We start from the raw sequence: 12,860 nt of genomic DNA on the forward strand, positions 1-12,860 counted from the left end.
GCCAGAAGAGTAGAGGGTAGATTCAGGATGGGACTTCCAGCCTGCTCGGGGTGGCCTAACGCCAACAGGATTGGAGTTAGACCCGATGGAGGATTTCTCGCCGCCTCAAGGGCTGCCTGAAGCGTGTTTGGGCAGCTTCGGGCTCGAGTCCAAGAGAAGCACGTCCCACAGGCAGTTTGGGACCCAAGGTGGAGAATGGAGAGTGGGTTGAGGGAGGGACTTCCAGCTGGCACGGGGGAGGGGGGGTTGCGGGGGGGGGGATGCAGGCCAGCCTGAGGGCGGAGGCACAGCCGGACGCACCGAAGGGGGCGACCCGGAGAGGCTGCTAGCGCACCGAAGTCACCCAGGGCCAGGAGCTTCGCTCGGACGGGGCGTGGCCTGGACGGGGCGTGGCCTGCGGGCACCTCCCGCCCCCACCCTCAGCCCCAGCAGCCGCCAGACCCGCGGGAGTCAGATCCGCGCGCGCCGCGGAGCCCGGACCCTCCCTCGGACGCCCGGACTCGGCCATGGAGTCACTGTCGCCACTACTCTGCCTCTTGGTCGCCGCCGCGCACCTGGCGGGGGCTCGAGGTGAGGCGCCCCTTGACCCCAGCCCAGGCCCCTAGGCGCCCTGGCAGCCGGCCTGGCTTGCAGCCCCTCCGGGAGAGAGAACCGAGGGATCCGCTCGCATCCGCAGGCCTGGGTCCCCCTTCGTCTGCCCGGGAGTGAAGTGAGGGGGCGTCGGGGAGATGGGTCCTTGGGACCAACAACGGGGGGGGGGCGGAGGAAACCTCTCTGTTCTCTTCCCTCCTCAAAGAGAAGTAGGGGCACTTGGAGTATGGATATGAACCTTAGGCTCCTCTGGGTCCCAGGGACTACAGGGGCCTGGCGTCTCAGCCCTAGCGTTTGGATGCTGAAGCACCTGGTCCTGGCCCAGGATTAAGGGCTCAGAGCCGTCCCCTCTCACATAACTCTTCTCCTCACACACACCATCCATCTCTGGAAAACTCAGTGGAGACGGCACTGGATCTACTTCTCAGATGAGGAGACTGAGACACAGGGAAGGGACTTGTCAGAGTCACGGTCTAGCCTGGCTATCTTAGATAACTCAAGGTCAGAGAAGCCAGACTAGATTCCAAAGACTTCCCAGTGGCAGCTTGGGCCCCAAGTGAAGGGATGGAAGGTGCACTGAGGGAGGGACTTCCAGCCAGCAAATGGATGAAGGGGAATGCAGCTCAACTGAGGGCAGAGGCACAGCCAACTGAGCTCATGGCCACCGAGCACATTTGGGGAGAACCAGGTCAGGGGAGCAGAGCAGACACATAGACTTACCCAGCCCATGGCAACTGGGCTGGGGGAGACAGAGGGATGGGGCTGCAGGAGGTTGGAGGTAGGGGTCACAGGGAGGCTTCCTGGAAGGGGTAGGGGGAGGTCCTGTATTCCTTAGGGTCAGCCAGAGCTAGATTCTGGCTTCTAGAGCCTCAATTTTCTTCCCTGTGAAATGGGGATGATAATGACAGCACGTTGCACAGAAGCAGCTCACAGAAGTCCCCATCAGCCTGCTTCCTTCCCCCCACTCCTCACCCCTTCCATAGTCACCACCTCCCCTGAGGAGCCCACAGCAACTGCCTGGGGCTTTGAAGGTCCATCACTGCGCCCTGGACAGCCCTCACCAGCCCTGGAGGACTGGGAAGGTGAGTCATCCTGGGTCCAAGTCCTAGCTCTGCTGTGGATTCACTGTGTGAGCTCTGGCTGGTGTGGTCATGTGAGGAGGGGACACAAGGGGTAGAAGGGCCCAGAACCATCCTGGTCCCCGGACATTGAAGCCTCTGGCATAGGTCTCCCAAGAGGTCTAAATTTTAGGGGCAGAGGGGTGAGAGTCCAGGCTGTTTGTCAAGGAGGAAACCAATGTAGGGTGTGTAGGGGGTGCTTCCTTCCCCCTACTGGAAGCACCGTGTAGGCTGCTTCCAGTAGATTCCAGACCTCTGGTTCCGGAAGCTAGGTCTCTAGTTTCCTAGCTGGGAAAGTCACTCTCGAGTCAGAAAAGGAGTGAGCACCCCCTTGGGGGGCGGTGATGATGGAAGCAGAATCTGACCTCTGGGAGGCCAGACCCTCCCCACCTGTGGCTTCTGTGGAACAGAGGTAGCCTGGTGGGTTCAGCCAGGCAGTGAGCAAGGGCCCAGCTGGCTCTACCTGGAGCGGCCAGGCGACGGAAAGCCACAGCAAGGGCTGGTCTCAGGCCCCACTCCTCCTTGTATCTCTTCACACCTCAGGGGTTTTGAATTCTGAGGTGGGGGGCAGGCTCAATTCTAAGGTTGGGGACTGGTGAGACAGTGGCAAGATGTCAGTGTGGCAAAATGTCAGCTTGCACCGATGGGCAAGCTCAAGAATTGGACAGCAGAACTGGGGCTGGTGCTAGGGGAGGCCAACCTCCCGCGATCCCTTTATAGCTCCTTCTGCCCGAGAGGAACCTGGATCTGGGCGGGGTCATGGGCGGGCTGGGTTAGCCCGTGCTCACTGGGGGTGGGGTGACCCTTTTAGAAAGCAGGGTAAGGCCCTTACCTTGGAGCTGGGGGTGGGCAGGCTGCTTCCCGGGCCCCTGCATGCACTGATGGGGCCCGACAGGCTGCGACCCGGGTCCCAGCGCGTGCGGTGCCCGCAGAGGCCAGCGAGTGGACGTCCTGGTTCAATGTGGACCACCCCGGCGGCGATGGAGACTTTGAGAGCCTGGCTGCCATCCGCTTCTATTACGGACCAGCGCGCGTGTGCCCGCGGCCGCTGGCGCTAGAGGCGCGCACCACGGACTGGGCCCTGCCGTCCACTGTAGGCGAGCGCGTGCACTTGAACCCCACGCGAGGTTTCTGGTGCCTCAACCGCGAGCAGCCCCGCGGCCGCCGCTGCTCCAACTACCATGTGCGCTTCCGCTGCCCACTCGGTGAGGGCGGGGCCTGTGTGGGGATGGGCGGGGCTGGGGAGGGGGCGGGCTCGAGAGCAGTCACGCTGAGGAGAGAGTGGGGATTGGTCGGGATGGTTCATAGGTGGGTGGAGCCTGAATGGGTGGTACTGGAGGAGGGGGCAGGGCTGTGTGGATGTGGGCGTGGTTAGAAAGAGGCGGGGTCCCTTTGCAGAGCGGGGGGCGGGGCTTTGGAAAGGAGGGGCTGCCAATAGGGGCCCAGGTAGGGAACAGGGAGGAGCCCCCGGGAGCTCATCTTCCTCCCGCTGCCCTCATTTGCTCCTCTGTCACAGCTCCGTTCTGTGGGGGCGTGTTTTGACCCCAAATATGTGAGTGACGCAGGGAGAACAGCAAGGCTAACTTTGGGGAGCTTATCTGGGATTGGGGGAAGCGGGGCGGTACCTCAACTGCGCCTTCGACAGGTGCGCCTGGGGGACAACCGATGGGGGCAGTGGGCAGGGCTTTTGTCTGGGGGATACCCACCCTCGGGTGAACTTAGCGGGGGGCGTCCTGCAGTCCCACATTGTTACCAGATTTCCAAGGAGGAGCAGTCCCCGAGGTGGGCGGCCGCCTCACCTTCCCCCCTCTCCACCCTTACCGCAGAGGCCACGTGGGGCGCGTGGGGCCCGTGGGGTCCCTGTTCAGGGAGCTGCGGGCCAGGCCGTCGCTTGCGCCGCCGCCGCTGCCCAAGCCCGGCGGGGGATGCATGTCCGGGGCGTCCCGTGGAGGCTCAAAAGTGTATACGCCCAACATGTCCAGGTAGGAGGGATGGGGCCTGGAGGAAAGTGCTGGGTTAGAGGCGGGCCTGGATGTGGAGGGAGGCGCCCTGTTGCGAAGGGTACCTAGACGGGAGAGGCAGGTTGGGATGGAGCCTGATGGGGCGGGGCTTGAAGGGAAGAGGCGGGTCCTGGAGAGCCAGAACTTGGATCACATGGGGGACCCGCCCTTCTTTCCCTTCTGGGCCCCCCGAGGAGCGCTGGTGAATGTGTACGTCTGGATCGGTGGACGCCTTGAGGGGTCGCATCCAGGTGTGTGCAAATCCAAGTGGGCATTACCTTGGGTGCGCTGCCGAGTGTGTGTATGTCCTGGTGGACGTGGACACACACAGAAGCTGGCTCACGCACTCGTGGTGCACACGCGTGGCATTCACAGCCGCCGCCCGTCCCCCACGCCCACGCGGACACGCGCTCACACCCTGGCAGACACCATGCCCAAGCCCTCCCAGGGCCAGACACCAGGCCAGCCAGGAGGCGACTGGAAATTCCGATCCGCCTGGGCTCCACAAACACGGTCTGGAGACTGCGCCCACAGAGCCCGTGGCAGGGTGGCGGAGCACGGTGGCCAATGGGGTAGTGGGGTCCCCACCCTACCCCGCCTGGCTCTGCCCTCCTGACGTCTCTGCCCTGAAGTTTCCAGCGGAATTTTCCATTTTATGGAGAAACCGCGGGATTGGGAGGGGAGGGAGATGTTCTGAGCCCAAGACCCAATGCCTAGCAGGGCCCCCAGCCCCTGCTGGGCATTTTTTCTCCTGCTGGAAGGAGCCTCTCTGTCCTGTGAGAGTCACTTCTCCTGTCCCCTCCTCCAGGGCATTTCCCCCATCCCTCTGGATCACAGGTCCCTCCCCCTGCCCCAGTTCTGACTACTCAACCGAGTATCCCCACTCACATTAGGGGCTGTTCCAAGCAGGGCCATGCTGAGGCCTCTGAGGGGCACAAAGAGGAATGTCTAGGCATCTTTGCTGAGTGATTGAGTGGAAGGCCTTCCCCAGGAGGGAGCGAAGAGGCTCCTCTGTCCCTCTGCCTCCCTGTGTCCCCCAGGGTGCAGCTCCAAGACCTGCAGGTGCCCTGACCACATCCTTCTGGGCTCGGTGGTCACCCCATCTGGGCGTCCACTACCAGGAGCCAGGGTCTCCCTGAGAGACTGGTCTGGCGCTGTGGCCATCACTGATGCCCATGGAACCTTCCGGATGCCTGGAGTCTGTGCCAGTAGCCGGGCCAACGTCAGTGCCCAAATGGATGGCTTCTCTACAGGCCTGGGCCAGGCCCAGGCCAATGACTCCATCTCTGCTGTGGTCACTGTTGTCCTTAATAAGTTGGGTAAGTGCCTCATGGCAAGGAGGATGAGGGGGCTGAGAAACTAAGAAGGAAATTCTGGATGATGCCAGGTACTTTGGAGGATGTGATGCAGCATGAGGTCACTGGGGAAGAAATAAGATGTGACTTGGACATTGGAGAAGGCATACCACTAAATATGGTGCCATTGGGGGAATGAATAAAATGTGAGACGTTGGAGAAGGTGCGAGGTGAGACAGGGACCTGCAGAGGGAAGCATTAAGATGGGACACCATCTTGGGGCACTTGGGGGGCTCAGCCAGTTAAGTGAGTCTTGATTTTGGCTTGGGTCATGAGATTGAGACCCGAGTTGGGCTCCACAGGGAGCATGGAGCCTGCTTAAGATTCTCTTTCTCCTTCTGCCCCTCCCTGCTCACACACTCTCTTTCTCCTTAAAAAAAAAAAAAAATGGGGCACTCTCTTGGGGCACCTGGCTGACTCAGTTGGTAGAGCATGTGATTCTTGATCTCAGGGTCATGAGTTCAAGCCCCACACTGGGCATGGAACTTACTTACAATTTTAAAAAAAAAAAGATGAGGCACCATTTTGAGCAGCCATGGGATGAAATTGAATGGGGCGGTCATCAGAAGAGGCAAAGGTGAAATAGGGCATCCCTGGAAGGGGAAGGATGGGGCCCTGCCATGGGGAAGGGTTGTTGGGAGAAGCTGGGATGGATCGTTACCCGCTTTGCCACCTTTGCCCCCAGAGAAGCCCTACCTGGTGAAGCACCCTGAGTCCCGAGTGCGAGAGGCTGGACAGAACGTAACCTTCTGCTGCAAAGCTTCAGGCACCCCCATGCCCAAGAAATACTCCTGGTGAGTGCCCTGCCCCCTCTGCAAGGGCCTTGCACCCAGCTTTGTGGTTTGACTGGATTTCCCATGATAATGTGGTGCCTCAGAGACTGGGAGGAAGGTCCTCCGCAACCTTCCTGGGCTGAGTGTAGGGCGGGGGGCAGGTGCAGCCCCCTCCCTATGCCAAGGGCCTCCATGGTGTTGCCCACCTGCCACCCAGGTTCCACAACGGGACCCTGCTGGACAGGCGAGAACACAGGTACGGGGCCCATCTGGAGCTGCGGGGGCTGCGGCCAGACCAGGCAGGCACCTACCACTGCAAAGCATGGAATGACGCAGGCGCTGTGCGCTCGGGCACCGCCCGCCTCACTGTGCTTGGTAAGCACCCTCGGCCCCTCAACCTTGAGCACGCCCTGAAACTGAACCGAGGCCTATCACCAGGCAAAACTCAACCCCAAATGGAGCCCCAACTTTAGACTGCTCTCTTTTCTTGCTGAGTCTGATCCTAGGCCCCCCACTGAGCCCCTGGGTTGAGCCCCTGACCCCAATCCAGGCCCCCAAACTTGGACTCAAATGGAGCCCTCCCTCTTCCTCTGATCTGATTGATTTCTTGCTCTGTAGCCCCAGGCCAGCCAGCCTGCAATCCCCAGCCCCAAGAGCACCTGATCAAGCTCCCGGAGGACTGTGGTCAGCCTGGCAGCGGCCCCACCTACTTGGATGTGGGCCTCTGCCCCGACACCCTCTGCCCCAGCCCTGCAGGCTCCAGCCCCCGGTGTGGGGATGCCGGCTCCCGCTGCTGCTCTGTTCGCCGCCTGGAGAGCAGGGAGATCCACTGTTCCAACTACGTCCTCCCGGTCAAGGTGGTGGCTGAGTGTGGCTGCCAGAAGTGTCTGCCCCCTCGGGGACTGGTACGGGGACGTGTGCTGGCTTCCGACTCAGGGGAACCCCTGAGCTTCGCCCAGATCCTGCTAGGCCAGGAGCCCATTGGATTCACCTCCTACCAGGGTGACTTCACCATCGAGGTGCCGCCCTCTGCCCAGCGGCTGGTGGTAACTTTCGTGGACCCCAGTGGGGAGTTCATGGACACTGTCAGCGTCCTGCCTTTTGACCTTCGAGGGGGAGGTGTGTACCACGACGTCAAGGCCATGCGGAAGAAAGCCCCCGTCATCTTAGATGCCAGCGAGAGCAACACGATCCCTCTTGGGGAGCTGGAAGACGAGGCCCCATTGGGCGAGCTGGTCCTCCCAGCGGGAACCTTCCGCAGAGCCGATGGCGAGCCCTACACCGGGCCTGTGGAGGCCCGGGTGACGTTCGTGGACCCCCGAGATCTCACCTCGGCGGCCGCCGCCCCCAGTGACCTGCGCTTTGTGGACAGTGACGGCGAGCTGGCTCCGCTGCGCACCTATGGCATGTTCTCCGTGGACCTCCGCGCCGCTGGCTCCGCGGAGCAGCTGCAGACCGGGCCCGTGGCGGTGCGCGTGAACACCGGCCAGATCCGCATGGCGGGCCACGTGGAGGCCCTGAAGCTGTGGTCGCTGAACCCTGACACAGGCTTGTGGGAGGAGGAGAGCGGCTTCCAGCGGGAGGGGGCGGCAGCCCCTCGGGTCCGCCGGGAGGAGCGGGTCTTCCTGGTGGGCAACGTGGAGATCCGGGAGCGGCGTCTGTTCAACCTGGACGTCCCCGAGCGCCGCCGCTGCTTCGTGAAGGTGCGCGCCTACGCCAACGACAAGTTCACCCCCAGCGAGCAGGTGGAGGGTGTGGTGGTCACGCTGGTCAACCTGGAGCCCGCCCCCGGCTTCTCGGCCAACCCGCGTGCCTGGGGCCGCTTCGACAGCGCGGTCACCGGCCCCAACGGCGCCTGCATCCCCGCCTTCTGCGACGCGGACCGGCCCGACGCCTACACGGCCCTGGTCACAGCCACCCTGGGCGGGGAGGAGCTGGAGCCCGCCCCCTCCCAGCCCAGCCCGCTCGCGGCCACCGTGGGCGTGGCCCAGCCCTACCTGGACAGGCTGGGTTACCGGCGCACCGACCACGACGACCCCGCGCTCAAACGCAACGGCTTCCGCATCAACCTGGCGAAACCCAGGCCGGGCGACGCCGCCGAGGCCAACGGCCCGGTGTACCCGTGGCGCAGCCTGCGAGAATGCCAGGACGCTCCGGTGACCGCCAGCCACTTCCGCTTCGCGCGCGTGGAGGCCGACAAATACGAGTACAACGTGGTCCCGTTCCGCGAGGGCGCGCCGGCCTCCTGGACCGGAGACCTTCTGGCCTGGTGGCCCAACCCCCAGGAGTTCCGGGCCTGCTTCCTCAAAGTGCAGATCCAGGGCCCCCAGGAGTACATGGTCCGTGCGCACAACGCCGGGGGCAGCCACCCGCGCACCCAGGGCCAGCTCTACGGGCTCCGGGATGCCCGCAGCGTCCGAGACCCCGAGCGCCCCAGCATGTCCGCCGCCTGCGTGGAGTTCAAGTGCAGCGGGATGCTCTTCGACCAGCGTCAGGTGGACAGGACGCTGGTGACCATCATGCCCCAGGGCAGCTGCCGCCGTGCGGCGGTCAACGGGCTCCTGCGGGATTACTTGGCCCGGCACCCCCCATCCGCCCCGGCTGATGACCCTGCAGCCTTCAGCATGCTGGCACCACTGGACCCTCTGGGTCACAACTATGGTGTCTACACAGTCACCGACCAGAGCCCGAGGTTGGCCAAGGAGATCGCCATCGGCCGCTGCTTTGATGGCTCCTCTGATGGCTTCTCTCGGGAGATGAAGGCCGACGCTGGCACAGCTGTCACCTTCCAGTGTCGGGAGCCACCAGCCGGCCGGCCTAGCCTCTTCCAGAGGCTGCTGGAGTCCCCGGCAACAGCGCTTGGGGACATCCGCAGGGAGATGGGCGAGGCGGCCCGGGCACAGGCTCAAGCCACAGGTCCACTCCGTACCCGCCGGGGCAGGGCCCGGCAGTGACCTGGGCTCGCAGCCTCACTCCTCTGCCTTGCCCTGGACTCCTCTGTACCTGGGAAGCCTCAGCCCCCTTCCCCAGATGCTCCCTTCCCCAGGTTTCTGGGGCCCCCTCTCCCTCCCCTGCCCAGAATTCAGAGTCAAGACCTAGGTGTGTCGGACTGTGGAAACGCCAGGCAGGGGACAGTTGCTGTGTGACACAGAATGGAGTTCTACCTGATAGAAGGAGCCAGCATCCTGGGAGACCATTGGGCATCTGACTGAGGCCTGGGGGGATTCGCTCCCAGCATGCACACTGGCTCTCATTTTATGTGCGTTTTGACCCTGATTTCAGATATTCCGCCCCTTGAGATTTCCGACCTCCCTCCTGAAGCGCCCTGTGCGTGTCGCTGGGCTGGGTGCCTGGCTGGGTCCTCGGCCCCAAGCTTTGTTCTAGGGCTTATTTATTGAAATGAAGCCCGTGGGGCTGGTCAAGGGGGAGAGATGGGGGGTGGTCTTGGCTCAGTGAACATCGGGCAGGGGTTTCTTGTTTCCCCGGGGCTGAGGCACACAATTTCACAGGTTTGGTGCTTGGAGACCCCCCCGCCAAGGGGGGTTGGGGCAGGGAATCAATTAAAGATGCTTCGTTTCCAACTCACGGTGTCAGTCTTGGGGAGTGAAGATGGAGGCAGGGGCTCCTAGACCCAGACCTTGGCAGGCGGACCCCGGGGCACGGGCATGCGAGCCGCTCAGAGGTCTCGGCAAGGTCCCAGATGTGCCTCAGGCCAGCCTGTGGGTCCTGGCTGAGCCGCGCAGGAGTGTGTCCGTGACACATGTGGGCAGCCCGAGTCCGTGCGGCCCCGACCGCTGAACATGGTAGCAGCTGCCGCCCTGGCCTCCGAGCCCGAGCCCGGCTGCGGCTGGCAGCACCCATCTGGCCCCGTGCCCGAGGGCAGCAGCGGGCAGGGAGGGGGCCCTGGCAGGGGCACAGGCCCCAGGCGGCAGGAGCGGAGGCTGCTCTGGACTTCCTCAGCCAGGGCCACGCTGCCCTGCCCTCGGCCCCTCCGGGCTGAGGCCCGGCCACGCCTTGGCCACATGGTGACCAGGCTGCCCAAGGCCACGGCCCTGGGCCCTCTACCTCAGCAGGACTCAGTCTGGAGGCGGCAGAACATCACTTGCTGGCACTGTGTGTGCGCTGCTCCGTGTGTGCGAGCCCTCCTGGCACCCCATTGGCGCAGGCACTTTCCAGACAGAGAAACTGAGCCCCCAAAAGGAGAGACAAAGGGCTGCCCATGCTCTGGGGTGAATCCTGGCAGGAGCAGGGCTCCCTGGACCACCCAGCAGCTCCCCTCCGGCACATGCATGAGACTCCCTTGGCCCCAGGAGATCTGGGATGCGGGGCATTGTGCCTTGTTCATCGCCCCAGGGATGGGGTGACAGAGAGTGGGGGTGCGGGGCATTCCCTTAACCCAGGGCATGCTCGGGCCCTCTGCACACCAACCCACCCATTTCCCCTACCGGCACCTGCCTGTCTGGTCACCCACTTGCTGCCCCCACCCTTCCCGTCCACCCCACCATCTACCCGTCCAGCATTTGGAGGTGTGAGCTCTGTGCCAGCATCCAGGGCCTGGAGAGTGCCTGGCCTTGGTGGGCAGATGGGCTCCCACACTGACCCCAATACACCTGTGGGGGCAGCACTCTGCCCACACGGTCATCTGGCTCTTGTCCCTTCTACAGAACTCTCGGTCTGACAACTGCCAACCTCTCCAGCGCTCATGCCTTTGCTCAGGCCAGTCCCTTCGTGGGAACAATCTTCCCCTGCCCCGGGGATGGCCTTGCGGGCCTAGAGGGTGGCTGAGAATCTAACAAACCCACAGGCCTCGGCCCCAGGCTCTGAGGGTGGGCCTCAGGACCCCGCTGGAGTCGAGGTTTGGAAGGGCCTCGTTGCCGGCACCCTAGCCTCTCCCCGGATAGGCTAAAATGGACAGGGGTACAGAGATGCCGTGAGGCCCCTGGGGAGCCAGGGGGCATGTGCCTTTACCCAGAACTTACTGTGTCTACACCCCTAGCTGACAGGGAGGGCCCGGCTCAGAGGGGCCGGTCCTTGCCCAAGGTAACCTGGGCTCTGGGCTTACCTGACCCAAAGCCCTGCTTCAGGCTGTCCGGTGGGGTCCTGGGGAGTAGCAAGAGCTAGGGGGCCTCCCCCTGCAGCCGGCGGGTGAAGCTGGCTTCCAGGCTGAGAGAGATGAGGTGTCAGTCTCCACGGCCAAATACCTTTCATTGAGAGAGGGTTGGGGCTGTGGCTGCTGCCAGGCCGGGGGCAGCCGGGTTTGGGGCGGGCAGCTGGCCTCCCTTCCCCAGGGCTGGGCAGGGGCGGATGGGCATCCTCCTGAAGCCCCCTCCCCGGACGCTGCGGCTGGGCCAGGAGGACGAGGGGCTCCCGGAGGGAAGTGGATCAGGGAGGGCATTCCAGGCGGAGGGCACAGCCAAAGCGAGTGCTTGGCACAGGGCAGGGACGGCAGCCTCAGCTCCTCTCACCCCTGCAGACACTTTGTAAGAGGCAGCACTTAATTCCGATTTCCAGATGAGGAACCTGAGTCTCCAAGACAAAGAGGACGTCAGCCTGAGCTGACAGCCCCATGCCGCTTGCTGCTGCCTTGTGACCCCATTCCAGCAGAGCCAGGAGTCCAGCCCCCTCCCTCCTGGAACGTTGGCCATCCACCTCCTGGTAAATCCATTGCTCTCCCCCCAAACAGGAGCTGCCAGACCACACCCCCTCAGCCTGGGGAGAGTGTGGGGGGCATGAGGCTCTCCCCCTCCCCAGAGACCCTGGCTCCAGCCACCCCTGGGGTCAGCTCAGGGCACAAGGAGGCCCTCATTCCCGCCCACGGCATTTTAGACTTTTATAATTTTAGAACCAGGGGTTCTTAAAATTCCTAGCACCGTGAGTGGGAGAAAAATCTTGGAACAATGCTTAAAACAAGAGTCTTAAAACCACAGAATCCAGGAAGAGGAAGAGAATCATGAGCACACATTAAGCACTGACTGGATGCAAGCCCACTCTGCTGCCCCAAGGCCTGACTCACTCTGAGGGTATTTAATGTGCATTTAATGTCTTGGGGTTCAAAATAGGCTTGTGGGGAGGGTAATTTTCACACACACAACCCCCGTTTCACAGCTGAAGGGACTTGCCCACAGTCACAAAGCAAACAGGGACACTGTGGGCTGGGGGGAACGGGCAGTGTTTCCCAGAGAAGGGGACATAGGTGCTGGGTCTTGAAGGATGTATAGGAGTTCCCCCAGAGGCAAGGCAGGAAGGGCGTTCCAGGCAGCTAGAAATGTGTCTGTGAAGGTGGGAGGAGGGACATGGAGAGCAATCAGAAGGGAAGCGTGCAGGGAGATGAACGGAGCCTTGAACGCTGAGCGAGAAGCCTGAGCTACTCTGGCAGGTGATGGCGAGCCATGGAAGGTGCTGGAGTGGAGGAAGTTTACACAATTTCTCATAACAAAGACTCCTCTGGAGCCCATGTGGGATTCAGCTTGTTGGAAAGTGTTTCCTTTATGGAACTGTGGTCTGCCTCTCCCCACGTGGCAGCCCTTGTGGGGTCCAAACCCTGCAGGCTGGCGCCCCCTCCCCTCCGGCTGACTCCTGTCCTGGCTGAACACTGCTGGCTTCTCCGACGAGGCCTCGTGGACCTGGCGCGGCCACCCACCACTTCCCCGGCCCCGTCTGTCTCTCTCATCAGCCCTCAGAGTTGGGTACATCCCGGTCTCAGACCCCAAAGACTGGAGCCAGCCTGGCGGGGAGACCTGGCTTCAGTCAGGGCAGGGGCGGGGGATGGTGGAAATGGAGGCAGAGAGAGAGCAGCCCAGGTGAACGCGGCTGTCCTGCTGCCTGAGCCCTCCAACTGCGGGGGAGGGGGTGTGTGTCCTAGGCAGGCAGGAGGCAGGAGACCCCAGGCAGAAGGGGAGCCACAGACACTAACAGTCTGGCTCGCATGCAAGGAAACAGAGGCTGCCCTCCCCAGGGTCACAGCCGCCGGGCAGCACCATGGAGCCAGCCTCCCACATCCTCTGTTCCCAGGTCACACTGTCC

General features: G+C 62.8%; 1 protein-coding gene across 3 annotated transcripts; it reads left to right on the forward strand.

Moving 5' to 3' along the window:
- The first annotated feature begins 88 nt into the window (after window positions 1-88).
- CILP2 (cartilage intermediate layer protein 2) lies at window positions 89-9,385 on the forward strand. 3 transcript variants are annotated; one of them, XM_034658134.1, is made up of 8 exons: window positions 89-570; window positions 1,575-1,673; window positions 2,642-2,914; window positions 3,536-3,691; window positions 4,750-5,028; window positions 5,750-5,858; window positions 6,055-6,212; window positions 6,456-9,385. In XM_034658134.1, the coding sequence occupies exons 1-8, from the start codon at window positions 507-509 to the stop codon at window positions 8,789-8,791; spliced, it is 3,474 nt and encodes a 1,157-aa protein (XP_034514025.1). In that variant the 5' UTR covers window positions 89-506; the 3' UTR covers window positions 8,792-9,385. The 3 variants fall into 3 exon arrangements, with proteins under 3 accessions (XP_034514025.1, XP_034514024.1, XP_034514026.1); XM_034658133.1 differs by lacking the exon at window positions 89-570 and having other exon boundaries at window positions 1,148-1,673; XM_034658135.1 differs by lacking the exons at window positions 89-570; window positions 4,750-5,028 and having other exon boundaries at window positions 1,148-1,673.
- The last annotated feature ends 3,475 nt before the right edge of the window (window positions 9,386-12,860 follow it).

The sequence above is a fragment of the Ailuropoda melanoleuca genome, chromosome 4 (genome assembly GCF_002007445.2).
Source record: "Ailuropoda melanoleuca isolate Jingjing chromosome 4, ASM200744v2, whole genome shotgun sequence".
Taxonomy (NCBI): domain Eukaryota; kingdom Metazoa; phylum Chordata; class Mammalia; order Carnivora; family Ursidae; genus Ailuropoda; species Ailuropoda melanoleuca.

Coding starts and splice junctions, on each gene's coding strand:
- CILP2 (XM_034658133.1), top strand. CDS start 1,481: ATGGGGATGATAATGACAGCACGTTGCACAGAAGCAGCTCACAGAAGT. Junction 5,029..5,749: donor TGTTGTCCTTAATAAGTTGG/GTAAGTGCCTCA, acceptor CTTTGCCCCCAG/AGAAGCCCTACCTGGTGAAG. Junction 5,859..6,054: donor ATGCCCAAGAAATACTCCTG/GTGAGTGCCCTG, acceptor CCTGCCACCCAG/GTTCCACAACGGGACCCTGC.